Source organism: Salmo trutta, chromosome 15, assembly GCF_901001165.1.
Source record: "Salmo trutta chromosome 15, fSalTru1.1, whole genome shotgun sequence".
NCBI classification, from domain to species: domain Eukaryota; kingdom Metazoa; phylum Chordata; class Actinopteri; order Salmoniformes; family Salmonidae; genus Salmo; species Salmo trutta.
In genome coordinates this window covers 26049759-26072187 of record NC_042971.1, presented here as the reverse complement: position 1 = coordinate 26072187, position 22429 = coordinate 26049759, and the positions used below count along the sequence as shown (strand labels likewise).

At 42.1% G+C, this 22429-nt stretch overlaps 1 protein-coding gene across 6 annotated transcripts in view; it reads right to left on the bottom strand.

The window, feature by feature from the left end:
* igsf9bb (immunoglobulin superfamily, member 9Bb) overlaps positions 1-21416 on the bottom strand; it is a 186446-nt gene extending 165030 nt beyond the window's left edge. For all 6 annotated transcript variants that reach the window (XM_029690794.1, XM_029690796.1, XM_029690795.1 and 3 more), the window contains exon 1: positions 21133-21416. In XM_029690794.1, the coding sequence (XP_029546654.1) occupies positions 21133-21196 (64 nt within the window). In that variant the 5' untranslated portion in view covers positions 21197-21416. The remainder of the gene's footprint in view (positions 1-21132) is intronic.
* Positions 21417-22429: the final 1013 nt, after the last annotated feature.

Below are 22429 nucleotides of genomic sequence, written 5' to 3'. Positions count from 1 at the left end.
CCAGACGGATTACCAGAACGTGTACTCCGAGCAGTGGCGGATTTAGGCATAGGCGACATGGGCAGCCGCCCGGGGCGGCAGCTTGCCAGGGGTGGCATGGGGCACCCACACAAAAAATAAAAGAAACGATTCGGAATGGTGACATTTGCGCAATCAGTTTTCTAATCGCTCATTTGCACGTCACATCAATGATATCATGTCACCGTGTTAGACTGTGTGTCAACTAACCTTGTCGGAGTGGGCGACCTGATTGTAGTTTGTGAGCTGGACAGGCTACTGCCTGGGAAGGTATCTCACTCAGAAGGACAAGATGGAGAGGGGGGCGTGGGTAGGTTGACCTCAGGTCTCCCCAACTGGAAGCCCAAGGTAGGGGGAGCAGGGGAATCTATCAAATAGTTCTGTGACTTTGTACAGAACTAATGCAATTAGTAATGCAATAAGTTGTACAATTTAGTTTGTGTGTTTCTTGTTTGAAGTGCAATAGTGTAATAATCAGGTTCTCTTCTTTATAAGTGTGTTATTCTATTTGTATGTTTGTGTGATATAGGATTTGTGCAATTTGGTTTTATTTGTGTTTTTTGTTAGCAATAGGGTAATATTGTAATAATTCCATTATCTTTTAATTGTATTTATATACTACAATTTGTTTCCATTTGTCTTTGTTACTTCCTTTTTGAAATTTCTGATTCTTATTTTTCTATATATTTTTCTATAGTTTTAAATGTTAAGATTATTTATTTGTGTTGTTCCGAATGTCGGAATAAAAATAACAGGTAGTACAGAATGGAGCTTTTTTTGGCGGGTCCATTGGCCATACAAGCTAGAACCGCCACTGGCAAGTGTCTTCACTGACATTTTCAGCCTGTCCCTGACGGAGTCTGTAATACCAACATGTTTCAAGCAGACCGCCATAGTCCCTGTGCCCAAGAACACTAAGGTAACCTGCCTAAATGACTACAGACCCGTAGCACTCACGTCTGTAGCCATTAAGTGCTTTGAAAGGCTGGTCATGACTCACATCAACACCATTATCACAGAAACCCTCAACCCACACCAATTTACATACCGCCCCAACAGATCCACAGATGATGCAATCTGTATTGCACTCCACTCTGCCCTTTCCCACCTGGACAAAAGGAACACCTATGTGAGAATGCTATTCATTGACAACAGCTCAGCGTTCAACACCATAGTGCCTACAATGACTCTGTACCGGTACCCCCTGTATATCAAATCAAACTTTGTCACATGCGTTGAACACAACAAGTGTAGACGATACCGTGAAATGCTTACTTACAAGCCCTTAACCAACAGTGCAGTTCAAGAAGAGTTAGGAAAATTTGACCAAATAAAAGAAAAAAAGAATAGAAAAAAGTATTAAAAACACAATAACAAGGCTATATACAGGGTCAGCGTGCAGGGGTACAGGTTAGTTGAGGTAATTTGTACATGTATGTAGGGGTGAAGTGACTATGCATAGATAATAAATAGCGGTGTACAAAACAAATGGAGGGGGGTGGGCCAGCAGTCTTATGGCTTGGGGGTAGAAGCTGCTCCTGGGGGTAGGAGCCTTTTGGTGCTAGACTTGGCGCTCCGGTACTGCTTGCTGTGCGGTAGCAGAGAAAACCGTCTATGACCCGGGTGACTGGAGTGTCTGACAATTGTATGGGCTTTCCTCTGACACCGCCTATTATATAGGTCCTGGATGGCAGGAAGTTTGGCCCCAGTGATGTACTGGGCCGTACGCACTACCCTCTGTAGTGCTTTATGGTCAGATGCCGAGCAGTTTCTATACCAGGCGGTGATGCAACCTGTCAGGATGCTCTCAATGATGCAGCTGTAGAACTTTTTGAGGATCTGGGGACCATGCCAAATCTATTCAGTCTCCTGAGGGGGAATAGGTTTTGTCGTGCCCGCTTCACGACTGTCTTGGTGTGTTTGGACCATGATAGTTCGTTGATCATGTGGACAGCAAGGAATTTGAAGCTCTCAACCTGCTCCACTACAGCCCCGTCGATGTTAATGGGGGCCTGTTCGGCCCGCCTTTTCCTGTAGTCCACGATCAGCTCCTTAGTCTTGCTTACATTGAGGGAGAGGTTGTTGTCCTGGCACCACACTGCCAGTTCTCTGACCTCCTCCCTATAGGCTGTCTCATCGTTGTTGGTGATCAGGTCTACCACCGTTGTGTCATCAGCAAACTTAATGATGGTGTTGGAGTCGTGTTTGGCCACAGAGTCGTGGGTGAACAGGGAGTACAAGAGGGGACTAAGTACACACCCCTGAGGGACCCAGTGTTGAGGATCAGCGTGGCAGACGTGTTGTTGCCTATATACCCTCGCTTGTTATTTTACTGCTGCTGTTTAATTATTTGTTACTTTTATTTTACATTTTTTAATTAACACTTATTTAAAAAACCTCTTTACTTCTTAAAGCATGGTTGGTTAAGGGCTTGTAAGTAAGCATTTCATTATAAGGTCTACTGTAAGGTCTGTTGTTTTTGGCGTATGTGACAAATACAATTTGATTTGATTTAACTACAAGCATTGCAAAGCAATCACTAGCCTGCTATTCAGTGGAGTGGGTGTGTGGTCCAAGTCTGGGTTTAAGGGTCTCTTTTCCAAGCTTAAAGGATAAACATTCAACATTGGCCATGCTGTCAATCCAGCATGATTTCTGCCGCTTTCAAAAGAACTGGAAACTCAGACTTCATTGAGTTCAAGACAACTGGGAACTATGAAAAAACGAGCTCCGACTGGGAAAATACATTTTGAACAGTCATCCAACTCTGAATTCCAAGTCGGGAACTCTGGCCTCTTTCTAGAGCTGTAAATGAGGCTGAATTAACTGTTTCGCTGCCAGACAAGGCTCCGCTGATAACCAGGTGTAGCAGTGGTAAGGTGTTGGGACTGCTGTTGGGACAGCTTTATATAGGCTCTAACAGTTTGTGGGCACCGTTTGTCACTGTTATATTATAGTGCAATTCATGTATTGTTTAGTGTTGTGGCTTTGCTGGCCTGCATCTAAAACAAATTGGGGGAGTTTGCCCCGCCAAGATATACATAAAAATCCCCACTGGGTACTAGATCGATCAATTAGCAATTTTCTACTTCAAAATTGTTAGACATCTTAGCAGACATGGAGAGAGGAAACAGACAGGAAAAAGGGGGTGGTATCAACTCCTGCAACATGAATAAAACAGCCATTTACTATGTTGCCAACATGAACTGGGTATTTTTCAGTGTTGACAAGACTGAAATAGTAACACACTGACCTTACTTCTAAAGTAAAGCTTTGTGGAGTAGAATGCATAATTGAAGACGTTCCACAAGGCCTCCATCCATGTATATCTGGAGCATCTTTCACCAGCGTTCTCTCGCATCAGAGCCCTGGTGAAAGATGGACCCCTGAGTCAATCCTTCCTAGTCCAAATACCAGCTGATTGACGTATGAAGGTTGGTGACTTATGGAGCGTGCCATTTCCCCCAGGGCGAGAAGATTACCATGCCAACGAGCACACCATGAAGCAGAGGAAAGATTAAAACTAAAGCTTTATGTCTTACTTAATGCATTTTATTTAAGAACAATTTCAAGAATATCTTAATTAGCAGTGACCCACGTATCTCCATAACTGACTTCTTTATCATTCGGCTGTCCCCATAGGAGCACCATTTTTGGTTCCAGGTAGAACCCTTTTTGGGTCCATGTAGAACACTGTGGAAAGGTTCAACCTGGAGCCAAAAAAGGGTTATCCTATGGGGACAACAGAAGAACCCTTTTAGGTTCTAGATTGCACCTTTTTTTCTAACAGCGTACTGGTTAACTACTAGAAAAGACATCCATTAGATAGCATAATAAAGAACCACATGCAAAAATGACTAATAAAAGGTTTGAATAACCTATAAACCTATGCAGGTTCAAATACTGGCCAAGATCTCACTCTTTGAGAGCTACTGTTAAGTGCGACCTCAAAACCAGGGCAGTTGAAGGAAGGTATTAGAGGAATACTTTATCTGAGGGAACAGGGACACTTCTGAGACACTTTTCCTCATCCCAATTTCCCACCCTCATATCCAGTAAGGATCCTCACTCTCTGACATGCACACACACACTCCTGGCAATGATACCAGTCTGAGGGCGAGGGCTAGAGAGAGCATTCTGTAGGAAGTACATTGCAGACAGGAAGCCATCTTTGAAGTGCTGAGAGCATAGAAATGGAATTGGGGCCAGATAAGATAACCTAGCCCATCCAACATATTACAAAGTGAGGAGCTGTGCTGCCATATACTAATGGGGAAGAAGCTATACTGCTGGACTATATACATATTAGTTAATTATACAAAAAAATACAGTAGTATGAAATACAATGTATGTTATGTGATTTGTTGTGTGTATGTGGACCACTGACAAAGTGACCCACACCAAAAATATTATGATTAAGACCAGTCAGCAGTGTTCATCTTTATTTAGAATGCACTAAATGTGCGCACACACACACACACACACACACACACACACACACACATCCAAACACAAATTCATACTCTCTCTCACACACACACCACAAATACTTGGAACCTTGACAATGAAATCGATTGCTTTGAATTGGCTGTCTCAGCATTCCTATCTGTGGTTAGTTAGTAACTACTCTGCAGGTTTCTGTGTGGTCATCAACAGTCGCCAACCTGCTCTTTTGTAATATGTATACCACCAAAATGTTTTGAGGCAGAAAAAGTATTACTGAAATCTCTATGCCTTTAACTAAATATTTTCCTTGTTGTTTTCATTATTTTCCCTCCACGATCCACACACACAAAACTTATAGCCTACTCATGCACTCGCATATACATGCACACACGCCCACACGCACAGACACACACACAGTCCTGACAAACTATCCTGGGGGGCAATGATGTTAAAACCCACCCCTTGCCCCAACACAACCTGCCCGCTCTGTACCCGTGCCATGTGCATTACGGTCAGGCACCAGAGTGGCATTTAACGCACAGCTTAGTCATAATCAGTTTAACAGGGGGAGAGCGCCTTCCTGTTAGTGGGCATATGCTCATATCATGTTTAAAGACGCACTATTCCCGGGGGAGGGGGGGTGTAACAAGTGGAGTGTGGATGGGAGCAGACGGTTGCCGCGCACCCCTCCAGGCCTCCATTAACGTCGCTCTCCATGCTCCCATGCACCCCCACTCTGCTATCCCATATTGCTAAGAGCCAATTTAAATGGTGGTGGGGGTGTTGAGTTTGTGTGGTGAGCAAGACATTAGAGAAAGGACCTGAGACCAAAGGTCGGGGAGAGACGGAGGGTAGAAAAAGGATGCACACACAGAAAGAGAAGCAGACAAAAACAGAAGATGAGAGTTAAGATGGGGAGAGAGGGAAGACGGAGGGCAGAGAGAGAGAGAGAGACCGAGACAAGAACAGAGAGCACTCTGGCTCGTGTCCAGGGTTATCGCTGGCCAGAGTCGAGGCGTTTGCCAGCTGACAGCTTGAGACAGCAGCATTCAGGCAGGAGGACAGAGTATAGCGCAGTTTCTGTGGGTGTGTGTATATGGGCTCTAGAGCTCTGTGATGTCCATCCATAACGTCGGAGATAGGGAACATATGCAGAGGAGCACATGAGCGGCAGAGCAAGGTGACAGTCAGTTCTCAGTCGCCCAGAGGCATATGACACCAGCATCACAGCATCACTCAGTGTACTGTCCTCGTCTCCTTGGCAATAACAACAGTCTGCTGCCCTCCTGGCTGAATGGGACTACATACTTTGAGGAGGATATGCAGTGCCTTTGGAAAGTATTCATACCCCTTGACGTATTGCACATTTTGGTGTGTTACAGCCTGAATTCTAAATTGGTTAAATATATGTTGTTTCTCATACATTTACACACAATACCCCATACTGACGAAGTGAAAACATGTTTTTAGAAATGTTAGCAAATGTATTTAAAATACAGAAATATCTCATTTACATAAGCATTCACACCCCTGAGTCAATACATGTTAGAATCACCTTTGGCATCAATTACAGCTGTGAGTCTATCTGGGTAAGTCTCTAAGAGCTTTGGAACACCTGGATTGTACAATATTTGCACATTATTCTTTTTTAAATTCTTCAAGCTCTGTCAAATTGGCTGTTGATCATTGCTAAACAGCCAAACCAGGTTTTCCTTTAGGATTTTGCCTATGCTTAGCTCCATTCTGTTTCTTTTTTATCCTGAAAAACTAACCAGTCCCTAACGATTACAAGCCTACCCATAACATGATGCAGCCTACACTACGCTTGAAAATATGGAGAATGGTACTCAGTAATGTGTTGTTATGTTTGGGGCAAATCCAATACACTTCATATTGAAGTGTATTGATTGAATGGCGCCGGAAGAGATGGCTGCCATTTTATGGATTCTTAACCAATTGCGCTAATGTGTGTGTTTCTGTCACCATCTCTTACGACCAAAAAGAGCTTCTGGATATCAGGATAGTGATTACACACCTCGTACTGGACGAAGAATTTTTCTTTAACGAGTCGGAAGCGAAGGATTTATTACAGACACCTGACAAAGCCAACATCCCCGTCATTCGCAGGAGAAAGAGACGGAGATATCGGGGACGGATGTCGGGGTGTCTTGTAAGGATCCGACAGCGAGTGGGTGATCTGCATATACCATCAGTCTTATTAGCCAACATACAATCATTGGATAACAAAATAGACGAGCTACGATCACGAATATCCTACCAACCGGACATTAAATTGTAATATCTTGTTTCACGGAGTCGTGACTGAACGACGACATGGATAAAATACAGCTGCCAGGTTTTATGCTGCATCGGCAAGATAGAACAGCTGCCTCCGGTAAGACAAGGGGTGGCGGTCTGTGTATATTTGTATACAACAACTGGTGCACTAAATCTAATATTAAGAAAGTCTCGAGCTCTTGCTCGCCTGAGGTAGGGTATCTCATGATAAGCTGTAGACCACACTATTTACCAAGAGAGTTTACATCTACATTTTTCGAAGCTGTCCATTTACCAACACAAACCAATGCTGGCACTAAGTCTGCACTCAATGAGCTGTATAAGGCCATAAGCAAACAGGAAAACGCTCACCCAGAGGTGGCGCTCCTAGTGGCCGGGGACTTTAATGCAGGGAAACTGTTTTACCTAATTTCCACCAGCATGTTAAATGTGCAACCAGAGGGAAAAAACTGTGGACCACCTATACTCCACACACAGAGATGCGTACAAAGCTCTCCCTCACCCTCCACTTGGCAAATTTGACCATAATTCTATACTCCTGATTCCTGCTTACAAGCAAAAACTAAAGCAGGAAGCACCAGTGACTCTGTCAATAACAAAGTGGTCAGATGAAGCAGATGCTAAGATACAGGACTGTTTTGCTAGCACAGACTGGAATATGTTCCGGGATTCTTCCGATGGCATTGAGGAGTACACCACATCAGTCACTGGCTTCATCAATAAGTGCATCGATGACGTCATCCCCACAATGACTGTACGTACATACCCCAACCAGAAGCCATGGGTTATAGGCAACATCTGCACTGAGCTAAAGGGTAGCGCTGCCGCTTTCAAGGAGCGGGACGCTTATAAGAAATACCACTATGCCCTCCGACGAACCATGAAACAGGCAAAGCATCAATACAAGATCGAATCGTACTACACCGGCTCCGACGCTCGTCGGACGTGGCAGGGCTTGCAAACTATTACAGACTACAAAGGGAAGCACAGCCGCGAGCTGCCCAGTGACACGAGCCTTCCAGACGAGCTAAATTACTTCTAAGCTCGCTTTGACACAAGCAACACTGAAGCGTGCATGAGAGCATCAGCTGTTCTGGATGACTGTGTGATCACGCTCTCCGTAGCCGAGTGAGTAAGACCTTTAAACAGCTAAAAATATAAACAGTTTTTACCTTTATTTAACCAGGTAGGCAAGTTGAGAACAAGTTCTCATTTACAATTGCGACCTGGCCAAGATAAAGCAAAGCAGTTTGACACATACAACAACACAGAGTTACACATGGAGTAAAACAAACATACAGTCAATAATACAGTAGAAAAATAAGTCTATATACAATGTGAGCAAATGAGGTGAGATAAGGGAGGTAAAGGCAAAAAAGGCCATGGTGGCAAAGTAAATACAATATAGCAAGTAAAACACTGTAATGGTAGATTTGTAGTGGAAGAAAGTGCAAAGTAGAAATAGAAATAATGGGGTGCAAAGGAGAAAAATAAATAAATAAATAAATAAATAAATACAGTAGGGGAAGAGGTAGTTGTTTGGGCTAAATTATAGATTGGCTATGTACAGGTGCAGTGATCTGTGAGCTGCTCTGACAGCTGGTGCTTAAAGCTTGTGAGGGAGATAAGTGTTTCCAGTTTCAGAGATTTTTGTAGTTCGTTCCAGTCATTGGCAGCAGAGAACTGGAAGGAGAGACGGCCAATGGAGGAATTGGCATTGGCGGTGACCAGAGATATAACTGCTGGAGCGTGTGCTACAGGTGGGTGCTGCTATGGTAACCAGTGAGCGGAGATAAGGGGGGACTTTACCTAGCAGAGTCTTGTAGATGACCTGGAGCCAGTGGGTTTGGCGACGAGTATGAAGCGAGGGCCAGCCAACGAGAGCGTACAGGTCGCAGTGGTGGGTAGTATATGGGGCTTTGGTGACAAAACAGATGGCACTGTGATAGACTGCATCCAGTTTATTGTGTAGGGTATTGGAGGCTATTTTGTAAATTACATCGCCGAAGTCGAGGATCGGTAGGATGGTCAGTTTTACGAGGCTATGTTTGGCAGCATGAGTGAAGGATGCTTTGTTGCGATATAGGAAGCCAATTCTAGATTTAACTTTGGATTGGAGATGTTTGATGTGAGTCTGGAAGTAGAGCTTACAGTCTAACCAGACACCTAGGTATTTGTAGTTGTCCACATATTCTAAGTCAGAACTGTCCAGAGTAGTGATGCTGGACGGGTGGGCAGGTGCATGCAGCGATCGGTTGAAGAGCATGCATTTAGTTTTACTTGTATTTAAGAACAGTTGGAGGCCACGGAAGGAGAGTTGTATGGCATTGAATCTCGTCTGGAGGGTTGATAACACAGTGTCCAAAGAAAGGCCAGAAGTATACAGAATGGTGTCGTCTGCGTAGAGGTGGATCAGAGAATCACCAGCAGCAAGAGCGACATCATTGATGTACACAGAGAAAAGAGTTGGCCCAAGAATTGAACCCTGTGGCACCCCCATAGAGACTACCAGAGGCCCGGACAACAGGCCATCCGATTTGACACATTGAACTCTATCAGAGAAGTAGTTGGTGAACCAGGCAAGGAAATCATTTGAGAAACCAAGGCTATGGAGTCTGCCGATGAGGATGTGGTGATTGACAGAGTTGAAAGCCTTGGCCAGGCCAATGAATATGGCAGCACAGTATTGTCTCCTATCGATGGGGGTTACAATATCGTTTAGGACCTTGAGCGTGGCTGAGGTGCACCCATGACCAGCTCTGAAACCAGATTGCATAGCGGAGAAGGTGCGGTGGGATTCAAAATGGTCGGTAATCTGTTTGTTGACTTGGCTTTCGAAGACCTTAGAAAGGCAGGGTAGGATAGATATAGGTCTGTAGCAGTTTGGGTCAAGAGTGTCTCCTCCTTTGAAGAGGGGGATGACAGCAGCTGCTTTCCAATCTTTTGGAATCTCAGACGACACGAAAGAGAGGTTGAACAGGCTAGTAATAGGGGTTGCAAGGGTCCAGATTGTCTAGCCCGGCTGATTTGTAGGGGTCCAGATTTTGCAGCTCTTTCAGAACATCAGCTGACTGGATTTGGGAGAAGGAGAAATGGGGAAGGCTTGGGTGAGTAGCTGTGGGGGGGTGCAGTGCTGTTGACCGCGGTAGGGGTAGCCAGGTGGAAAGCATGGCCAGCCGTAGAAAAATGCTTATTGAAATTCTCACTTATAGTGGATTTATCGGAGGTGACAGAGTTTCCCATCCTCAGTGCAGTGGGCAACTGGGAGGAGGTGTTCTTATTCTCCATGGACTTTACAGTGTCACAGAACTTTTTTGAGTTTGTGTTGCAGGAAGGACATTTTTGTTTGAAAAAGCTAGCCTTGGCTTTTCTAACTGCCTGTGTTTATTGGTTCCTAACTTCCCTGAAAAGTTGCATATCACGGGGGCTGTTCGATGCTAATGCCGAACGCCACAGGATGTTTTTGTGTTGGTTAAGGGCAGTCAGGTCTGGAGAGAAACAAGGGCTATATCTGTTCCTGGTTCTAAATTTCTTGAAAGGGGCATGCTTATTTAAGATGGTGAGGAAGGCATTTTTTTAAATAACCAGGCATCCTCTAATGACAGGATGAGGTCAATATCCTTCCAGGATACCTGGGCCAGGTCGATTAGAAAGGCTTGCTCGCTGAAATGTTTCCGGGAGCGTTTGACAGTGATGAGTGGAGGTTGTTTGACCGCTGACCCATTACAGATGCAGGCAATGAGGCAGTGATCGCTGAGATCTTGGTTGAAAACAGCAGAGTTGTATTTAGAGGGCAAGTTTGTTAGGATGATATCTATGAGGGTGCTCGTGTTTACAGCTTTGGGGTGGTACCTTGATTGGTTCATTGATAATTTGTGTGAGATTGAGGGCATCAAGCTTAGATTGTAGAATGGCTGGGGTGTTAACTTTTTAAGGTATAGGGGGCAGTATTTTCGATTTCGGATGAAAAGCGTGCCCAGAGTAAACGGCCTAATACTCGGGCCCAGAGTCAAATATTTGCATATTATTAGTAGATTTGGATAGAAAACACTCTGAAGTTTCTAAAACTGTTTGAATGATGTATGTGAGTATAACAGAACTCATATGGCAGGCAAAAACCTGAGAAAAATCCAACCAGGAAGTGGGAAATCTGATGCTTGTAGTCTTTTCAAGTCATTGCCTATCTAACACACAGTGACTTAGGGTTCATTTTGCACTTCGTAAGGCTTCCACTAGATGTCAACAGTCTTTAGAACCTTGTTTCAGGCATTTTCAGTGAACAGAGAGCGAACAAGAAGGCCGGGAAGTTGGTGACTCAGAAAATGACATGAGTTCATTGGCGCGCATTTACGTGATGAGGTAGCTGTGTTCCATAACGTTTTTCAAGATATTGGAATCGCCCGGTTGGAATATTATTGAAGTTTTATGTTAAAAAGGCCCTAAAGATTGATGCTATACAACGTTTGACATGTTTCTACGAACGTAAATATTACTTTTTTTTTTACTTCTCGTCGTGAAATTTTCAGCGCACTTCCTACATTTGGAGTAGCTTACTGAACGCGCAAACAACAAGGAGGTATTTGGACATAAATTATGGACTTTATCGAACAAAACAACATTTATTGTGTACCTGGGATACCTGGAAGTGCCTTCTGATGAAGATCATCAAAGGTAAGTGAATATTTATAATGCTATTTATGATTTTAGATGACTCCAAAATGGCGGGTATCTGTATTGCCTGATGTATTTTTATGAGCGCCGTACTCAGATTATTGCAAAGTGTGCTTTCCCGTGAAGCTTTTTTGAAATCTGTCACAGCGGTTCCATTAACCTGTTTGGGATAGGGGGCAGTATTTTCACGGCCGGATAAAAAAAACTTACCCGATTTAATCTGGTTACTACTCCTGCCCAGAAACTAGAATATGCATTTTATTAGTAGATGTGGATAGAAAACACTCTGAAGTTTCTAAAACTGTTTGAATGGTGTCTGTGAGTATAACAGAACTAATATGGCAGGCCAAAACCTGAGAAGATTCCATACAGGAAGTGCCCTGTCTGACAATTTGTTTTTTTGTCACGAAATGCGCTCCCACGTCACCCTTCGGATAGTGACCTGAACGCACAAACAAAACGGAGCTATTTGAATATAACTATGGATTATTTGGAACCAAAACAGCATTTGTTGTTGAAGTAGAAGTCCTGGGAGTGCATTCTGACGAAGAACAGCAAAGGTAATCCAATTTTTCTAATAGTAATTATGAGTTTAGGTTGTCCCAAACTTGGTGGGTGTCAAAATAGCTAGCCGTGATGGCTGGGCTATGTACTCAGAATATTGCAAAATGTGCTTTCGCCGAAAAGCTATTTTAAAATCTGACACCGCGATTGCATAAAGGAGTTCTGTATCTATAATTCTTAAAATAATTGTTATGTATTTTGTGAACGTTTATCATGAGTAATTTAGTAAATTCACCGGAAGTTTGCGGTGGGTATGCTAGTTCTGAACGTCACATGCTAATGTAAAAAGCTGTTTTTTTATATAAATATGAACTTGATTGAACAAAACATGCATGCTCCCAGCTCTGATAAGATGGCCCATCCATCTCTTCTGCACACTCACTGGTACGTCGTCATGCCTGGAGGTTGAACCTTGAACCCTATTGCATTATTCCGCCTGCATATCTCATCATTCATCAACATTTGAGTATCTTCATCTGAGCAACAGATTAAATGAAATGTCTTGTGGATGAAATGCTATTTAAAACTAAATATTATTCCCTCTGTTTTAGGTCTGTCCTCACTGTGGGGTTGGGTGAGCCACCTGATGGGAACTCTTCGTAGTACGTACCGTCACAATTCTTCCCTTTCATCCCACCTCCCCTAGAGAGGTTAAGGAGATGTTTATCTAGAATTCTTTGAATAACAGTTTAATATTTTATCAACGTTTATGATGAGTATTTTTTGTAAATTGTTGTGCTGATTCACCGGGAGTTTTGGAGGCAAAATATTTTCTGAACATCACGCGCCAAAGTAAAATGGGGTTTTTGGATATAAATATGAACTTTATCGAAGAAAACATACATGTATTGTGTAACATGATGTCCTAGGAGTGTCATCTGATGAAGATCGTCAAAGGTTAGTGCATCATTTTAGCTGTATTTCTGTTTTTTTGTGACCCCTCTCCTGCTTGGAAAATGACTGTGTGGTTTTTCTTGTGTTGGCACTGTCCTAACATAATCTAACTTTATGCTTTCGCCGTAAAGCCTTTGTCTGATTTCAAAATGTGGTTGGAATAAGGAGAAGTGTATCTTTAAAATGGTGTAAAATAGTTGTATGTTTGAGAAATCTGAATTATGACATTTTGTTGTTTTGATATTTCACTGGCTGTGTCCCACATAGCCCATAGAAGTTAAGCATGTCCCAGTTTAGGTCACCTAGCAGCACGAGCTCTGAAGATAGATGGGGGGCAATCAGTTCACATATGGTGTCAAGAGCACAGCTGGGGGCAGAGGGTGGTCTATAGCAGGCGGCAACGGTGAGAGACTTGTTTTTAGAGAGATGGATTTTTAAAAGTAGAAGTTCAAATTGTTTGGGTACAGACCTGGATAATAGGACAGAACTCTGCAGGCTACACCACCCCCTTTGGCCGTTCTATCTTGTCTGAAAATGTTATAGTTAGGGATGAAGATTTCAGAGTTTTTGTGGACTTCCTAAGCAAGGATTCAGACACGGCTAGGACAGCCGAGTTGGCAGAGTGTGTTAACCTCTACGGGCCACGGGGGCAGTATTGAGAATTTTGAAAAAAATATGTGCCCATTTTTAACTGCCTCCTACACCAACTCAGAAGCTAGGATATGCATATTATTAACACATTCGGATAGAAAACACTCTGAATTTTCTAAAACAGTTTGAATGGTGTCTGTAAGTATAACAAAACTCATATTGCAGGCAAAAACCTGTGAAAAATAGATTTAAAAAAATGAGAATTTTGTGACTGTACTATTTAGTGTCATTGTTTTACAGATACCACAGTGAGAAAGGATTCAGTTCGCAACTCCTACTGCTTCCACTAGATGTCAACGATCTTTAGAAAGTTGTTTGAAGCATCTGTGATGAATACAGACCGAATTAGAAAGCTTACAAGTTGACACGTCATCACTTCATTTTTTGCGCCTGCGCATGAATCTGAGAAGAGTGTCTTTGTCATAATCGTTTATTCTAGACACTTGATAGGTTGTGTGAAAATATTACTGATGTTTACTGATGTTTCACGTTAAAAATGGACCAAAAGATTAATGCTAAACAACGTTTGACATGTTTAACCTCTACGGGCCACGGGGGCAGTATTGAGAATTTTGAAAAAAATATGTGCCCATTTTTAACTGCCTCCTACACCAACTCAGAAGCTAGGATATGCATATTATTAACACATTCGGATAGAAAACACTCTGAATTTTCTAAAACAGTTTGAATGGTGTCTGTAAGTATAACAAAACTCATATTGCAGGCAGAAACCTGAGAAAAATAGATTAAAAAAAATGAGAATTTTGTGGCTGTACTATTTAGTGTCATTGTTTTAAAGATACCACAGTGAGAAAGGATTCAGTTCGCAACTCCTACTGCTTCCACTAGATGTCAACGATCTTTAGAAAGTTGTTTGAAGCATCTGTGATAAATACACACCGAATTAGAAAGCTTACAAGTTGACACGTCATCACTTCATTTTTTGCGCCTGCGCATGAATCTGAGAAGAGTGCCTTTGTCATTATCGTTTATTCTAGACACTTGATAGGTTGTGTGAAAATATTACTGATGTTTACTGATGTTTCACGTTAAAAATGGAACAAAAGATTAGTGCTAAACAACGTTTGACATGTTTAAACAAACGTAAATAGATTATTTACTAGGTTTTCTTTAGTTTTTCGACGTGACTTTACACTGCCCACCTCATTTTGTGGGAGCCTACTGAACGCTAACTATTTGGACATAAATTATGAACTTTGTCAAAAGAAACCACATTTGTTCTGGACCTGGGATCTCTGGCAGCGCCTTCTGATGGAGATAATCAAAGGTAAGGGGATATTTAGAATGTTATTATCGATATTAGATGATGCTAATGCTAACGGTATAGCTTAGCTTAGCTTAGCATATAGCTTATTGTTGTTAGCATAGTACCCAGTTTATACAAAATGTGATTTCCCAGTAAAGTTATTTTGAGATCTGGCCCTTCGGTAGCAATTACGAGATGATAATATATTATTCTTTGAATGACAATATTATAATTTACCAATGTTTTCGAATAGTAATTCCGTGATTTGTAATGCTGGATTCACTGGGTGCATTCGAGCCGAAAAAAATTCTGAATTTCACCGCGACTGTAAATGCTGTTTTTGGATATAAATATGAACTTGATGGAACTAAAAATGCATGTATTGTATAACATAATGTCCTATGAGTGTCATCTGATGCAGATTGTCAAAGGTAAGTGCATAATTCTAGCTAGTTTTCTGTCTGTTGATGCCCTTCTTTGAATTGGCTAAACATTACACGCAGCTATTGTCAATGTACTCTCCTCACATAACCTAACTTTATGCATTCTCCGTAATGCCTCTGAAAATCGGACAGCGTGGTTAGATTTAGGAGATATATCTTTCAAATGGAGGAAAATAGTTGATTATTTGATTTTTTGAAATGATTACTCTTGCAGTTTTGAATTCCCCGCCATGGTCACATGACAATGAATCCCAATACCGGGATAAGATCGGGATAAGATCCTCAACAGGTTAAACAAACATAAATAGATTATTTACTAGGTTTTTTTTAGCTTTTCGGCGTGACTTTACACTGCCCACCTCATTTTGTGGGAGCCTACTGAACGCTAACTATTTGGACATAAATTATGAACTTTGTCAAAAGAAGCCACATTTGTTCTGGACCTGGGATCGCTGGCAGCGCCTTCTGATGGAGATAATCAAAGGTAAGGGGATATTTAGAATGTTATTATCGATATTAGATGATGCTAATGCTAACGGTTTAGCTTAGCTTAGCTTATAGCTTAGCTTATGTTGTTAGCATAGTACCCAGTTTATAGCAAAATGTGATTTCCCAGTAAAGTTATTTTGAGATCTGGCCATTCGGTAGCAATTACGAGATGATAATATATTATTCTTTGAATGACAATATTATAATTTACCAATGTTTTCGAATAGTAATTCCGTGATTTGTAATGCTGGATTCACTGGGAGCATTCGAGCCGAAAAAAATTCTGAATTTCACCGCGACTGTAAATGCTGTTTTTGGATATAAATATGAACTTGATGGAACTAAAAATGCATGTATTGTCTAACATAATGTCCTACGAGTGTCATCTGATGCAGATTGTCAAAGGTAAGTGCATAATTCTAGCTAGTTTTCTGTCTGTTGATGCCCTTCTTTGAATTGGCTAAACATTACACGCAGCTATTGTCAATGTACTCTCCTCACATAACCTAACTTTATGCATTCTCCGTAAAGCCTCTGAAAATCGGACAGCGTGGTTAGATTTAGGAGATATATCTTTCAAATGGAGGAAAATAGTTGATTATTTGATTATTTGAAATGATTACTCTTGCAGTTTTGAATTCCCCGCCATGGTCACATGACAATGAATCCCAATACCGGGATAAGATCCTGCCCCCTGGCCTCAACAGGCTAAAGCAGTGAATAAAACAAATTTAGGGAGGAGGCTTCTAATGTTAACATGCATGAAACCAAGGCTTTTACGGTTACAGAAGTCAACAAATGAGAGTGCCTGGGGAATGGGAGTGGAACTAGGCACTGCAGGGCCTGGATTCACCTCTACATCACCAGCGGAACAAAGGAGGAGTAGGATAAGGATACGGCTAAAAGCTATGAGAATTGGTCATCTATGACCTCCGGAATAGAGAGTAAAAGGAGCAGATTTCGGTGGGCGATAAAATAGCTTCAAGGTATAATGTACAGACAAAGGTATGGTAGGATGTGAATACAGTGGAGGTAAACCTAGGCATTGAGTGATAATGAGAGAGATGTTGTCTCTAGAAACATCATTGAAACCAGAAGATGTTATAGCATGTGTGGGTGCCCGAACTGAAAGGTTGGATAAGGTATAATGAGCAGGGCTAGAGGCTCTACAGTGAAATAAGCCAATAAACACTAACCAGAACAGCAATGGACAAGGCATATTGACATTAAGGAGAGACATGCTTAGCCGAGTGATCATAAGGGTCCAGTGAGATTCAGACAGCTAGCCGGGCCATAGGTAGCAAGCTGGCAGAAGATGGAGGGAGGTCTGTTTTTAGCCATCTCGTGCATTTCCGTCTGTAGATTAGTGGGGTTCCGTGTGGTAGGGGTGACCAGTCCAATTGTCAAAATAGTTATAGTGGCCCAAGAAAATTGTCCGATAGACCTATTCAGATGGCAGCCGATAAGACAGCTAACGATTAGCGGGCCGCAGATGGGCGTTCAGGTTACGTCGCGACGGAGGGGCCAGTCGGATATCACCCTCGGGCAGATAACATGAACATGACAACAACATGGTAGCAGCACAAAACATAGTACAAACATTATTGGGCACAGACAACAGCACAAAGGGCAAGAAGGTAGAGACAACAATACATCACGCAAAGCAGTCACAACTGTCAGTACGAGTGTCCATGATTGAGTCTTTGAATGAAGAGATTGAGATAAAACTGTCCAGTGTGTGTTTGTTGCAGCTCGTTCAACATTCACAAGGCCTCGGGGCCAGATGGATTACCAGGACATGTACTCTGAGCATGCGCTGACCAACTGGCAAGTGTCTTCACTGACATTTTCAACCTGTCCCTGACGGAGTCTGTAATACCAACATGTTTCAAGCAGACCACCATAGTTCCTGTGCCCAAGAACACTAAGGTAACCTGCCTAAATGACTACCAACCCGTAGCACTCACCTCTGTAGCCATGAAGTGCTTTGAAAGGATGTTCATGGCTCACATCAACACCATTATCCCAGAAACCCAAGACCCACTCCAATTCGAATACCACCCCGAGAGATCCACATATGATGCAATCTCTATTGCACTTCACACTGCCCTTTCCCACCTAGACTAAAGGAACACCTATGTGAGAACGCTATTCATTGACTACAGCTCAGTGTTCAACACCATAGTGCCCTCAAAGCTCAAATGAAATCAAATTTTATTGGTCAAATACACATGGTTAGCAGACATTATTGTGAGTGTAGCGAAATGCTTGTGCTTCTAGTTCTGACAATGCAGCAATATCTAACAAGTAATCTAACAATTCCACAACACCTACCTAATACACACAAATATAAGTAAAGGAATGGAATACCGAGCGGCATAGACAAGATGCAATAGATGGTAAAAAATACAGTGTATACATATGAGATGAGCTCATCACTAAGCTACGGACCCAGGAACTAAACACCTCCCTCTGCAACTGGATCCTGGACTTCCTGATGGCCCGCCCCCAGGTGGTAAGAGTAGGTAACAACACATCTGCCACGCTGATCCTCAATACAAGGGGGCCCCTCAGGGATGAGTGCTCAGTCCCCTCATGTACTCCCTGTTCACCCATGACTGCATAGCCAGGTACAACTCCAACACCATCATTAAGTTTGCCAACGACATAACAGTGTCTAATCACTGACAATGATGAGGAAGCCTATGCGGAGGAGGTCAGAGACCTGGCTGTGTGGTGCCAGGATAACAACCTCTCCCTCAATGTGATCAAGACAAAGGAGATGATTGTGGACTACAGGAAAAGGAGGACCGAGCCAACCCCCATTCTCATCGACAGGGCTGTAGTGGAGCAGGTTGAGAGCTTCAAGTTCCTTGGTCTCCACATCACCAACAAACTATCATGGTACAAACACACCAAGACAGTTGTGAAGGGCACGACAAAGCCTATCCACACTTAGGAGACTGAAAAGATTTGGCATGCGTCCTCAGATCCTCAAAATGTTCTACAGCTATACCATCAAGAGCATCCTGACTGGTTGCATCACTGCCTGGTATGGAAGAATCCGACCGCAAGGCACAACAGAGGTTAGTGCATACAGCCCAGTACATCACTGGGGCCAAGGTTCCTGCCATCCAGGACCTCTATACCAGGTGTTGTCAGAGGAAGGCCCTAGAAATTGTCAAAGATTCCAGCCACCCAAGTCATAGAGTGTTCTCTCTGCTACCGCACAGCAAGCGGTACCGGAGTGCCAAGTCTAGGTCAAAAAGGCTTCTGAACAGCTTCTACCCCCAAGCCATCAGACTCCTGAACAGCTAATCATTCTCGCCCCCCCACCCCGGAACGCTGCTGCTACTCTCTGGTTATCATCTATGCATAGTCACTTTAATAACTCTACCTACATGTACATATTACCTCAATTACCTCAACTAACCTGTGCCCCCGCACATTGACTCTGTACCGGTATCCGCTGTATATAGACTTGCTACTGTTATTTTACTGCTGCTCTTTAACTATGTTATTTTTAATTTATCTATTTTTTACGTAACACTTATTTTTCTTAAAAATGCATTGTTGGCTAAGGGCTTGGAAGTAAGCATTTCACTGTAAGGTCTACACATGTATTCGGAGCATGTGACAAATACAATTTTATTTGATATTCAGGACAAAATGTTAATTGCTTTGCCACATTTTTTGCAGTATAACTTTAGTGCCTGGTTGCAAACATGATGCATGTTTGGGAATATTTGTATTCGGTACAGGCTTCCTTCTTTTCACTCTGTCAATTAGGTTAGTATTGTGGAGTAACTACAATGTTGTTGATCCATCCTCAGTTACCTCCTATCACAGCCATTACACTCTAACTGTTTTAAAGTCACCGTTGGCCTCATGGTGAAATCCTTGAGCGGTTTCCTTCCTCTCTGGCAAATGAGTTAGGAAGGACGCCTGTATCTTTGTAGTAACTGGGTGTATTGATACACCATCCAAAGTGTAATTAATAACATCAGCATGCTCAAAGGGTTATTCAATGTCTGCTTTTTTTTTTACCCTTCTACCAATAAGGGCCCTTCTTTTGAGGCATTGGAAAACCTCCCTGGTCTTTGTGGTTGAATCTATGTTTGAAATTCACTGCTCAAATGAGGGACCTTACAGATAATTGTATGTGTGGGGTACAGAGATGAGGTTGTCAATCAAAAACAGTATTATTGCACACAGAGTGAGTCCATGAAACTTATGTGACTTGTTTAGCAAATTCTTACTCCTGAACTTATTTAGTCTTGCCATAACAAAGGGATTGAATACTTATTTACTCAAGACATTTCAGCTTTTCCTTTTTTTTTCCATTTGTAAAAATGTATCTATATTTAAACCATTTTATATTCAGGCTGTAACACAACAAAATGTGGAAAAATAAGAATTTTTGTACTACTACTGTAGTATATACTGTAGGCTACACGCAACTATTCTGCACATAGCAGCAAAGACTAATTATCAATGTAAACTCAATCCCTTGATTATCAATCCAAATGAACTATCAATGGATATATGCAGTATAAACTTATCTGAGCATGTTTGACCATTCTTGAACATACTGTACCATGTTGCAGCAGTGACGCTGTAAAAAAAAAAAAAACTCCCCCCAGTGGACATAGATGGAAGTACGGGCTAACTGAATCCATAATATGAGACAGTTAAATTGGGATGAAAACGTATGTTTATCACCGCACCTGTATTGCAAGACACTATGTATAACCATAGTTGGTGGCACAAACATATAAGTAGGCCTGCCTTTCGCGATCAAGAAAGTAAAGTGTCAAAAGAAAACTCTACGACAAGTGTTTTTGAAGGTAAAACACGAACAAACCATTTACAGAACCACTAAGAATTTCAGTTGCGTTTTTAAACATACAAAACGCTATTGTCGAGTCACGAATATAGCTAACAGCACTACTGAGAATCAGGATGGTGTTTTGCACGCGCCTCTGCAGCTACCTAAAGGTTATTCAAATTAGTTTATAGCAGCATGACAATCCATTCCCAAACCGTATTATTAGATACAGTAGTAAATCAGGATTTGTGCTCTTAATTTCTTATTATCCACCCCCTTATGCCAATGTAGATACAGGGCATGGGGTGGATATTCTTCATAATAAAATGCATTTTTATTACTTTTCCTCCTAATTTGTGCTCGTCTTATCATTACACTTTGAAACAGGTGCAAGCAATTCAAACACAATGGATACCGAATTGAATAAACTCAATTTTGCCTACTTTTGTCAGACATTTGTGGACAGGCAAACAACCAATGATCCGAAAGCCATATAGCCTAGTAAACATAGCCACAATAAAACTTCAGCAGGAAGCAGTATAAAATATTGCACTTCAACTCACCTTGAGCTGCCGTTCCTCGGGTGCTGAATACACTTGCTATCAAAGTGGCCACATACCAAATCATAGTACTATTGCCAACCAGAAAGAAACCTCATCATATCTCAAAGTGCCCCTTTCAATAAACCTTTCATTACTGAGTCCCCGGGTCGATAAACGCGCAATCTGTTGCGGTTGATATCCTTTAAATCATGCCCTGCACACTTTTTCACCGGCGCCCTTCGCTTTATCCCTCCCCTGCTCTCCTTCGCATCCTCTCTCGCTGAGACAGAGCACCTGCACCAGTGAGAGGAGAGCAGATGACGTCAGATGGTAAATCCAACATGAAACCAGGCATGACTATTTAGATTTTAGATCCGCCTCCGCACTCTTTTCATTGGTGAGTGTAGGAGGCTTTGGGGCGTGGATTGGTTTCTCCACTGTCGCTTTGGAGGCACAACCAGACAGCCCTGTTTCAAGGTGAGTTGGAGCGTGAAGTTGCATCGGAGCCGCAATGACATCTTCGTTACAAGGACCCAATCTCAAACCCTAATTGCAGTCACATATTAGGATTATCAAATATGTATTCTATCTTCACAGGACTTTATGCAAAAACCCTTTGAGCCATCTTGCAGGTGCAACCTGAGCGCGCGCGCATACACTCGTGTACGTGAGCGATCCTGCATAGGGTACTTTATAATATTAACCTACCGGTAATCCGTTATTGACAGATTTAATTGAAATAGTTTTTAATGATACTTGGCGTTCAGGAATATTGATTATTTCCAACATGGACCTACACATTCAATATTGCCATCAAACGAAATGCGACATCCGTCATCCTGATCTAGCCTTAATGTTCGTGTCAATAATAAACCGACGTCCGATGATGCTGGCTGCCCTCACGTCCGTGAAGAAGTCTCTCTAGTTGATCTCGCTGGTTTATGTTTTCTGAGGATAGTTCTCTTTTCCATTGTTCGAATTGTCATTGCGCCCAACCATATATCGTTGACTAGATAATAGTTATTATATCTATTAATATTTATACCACCAGGCATAGTATTAGCTTTTGTAATAAGTTATTAACCATTGGTGCAGTAACAACATGTATTCGATGAGCTTTTGATGATAGTGTTATGTATAGGCACTATAGTGTGTATAATATGATTGGTTAATGTCCTATGTAGGCAGTTAGAAAGGCTTTATGAATGCATACCTAGCCTAATGTGTTAACAAAGTGGACAGAAGATGTCAGGAGTCTTAAATCATGTTCACATTGGCAGTTTGAAGTGACTCAAATCCTATTTGCATATCCGATTAG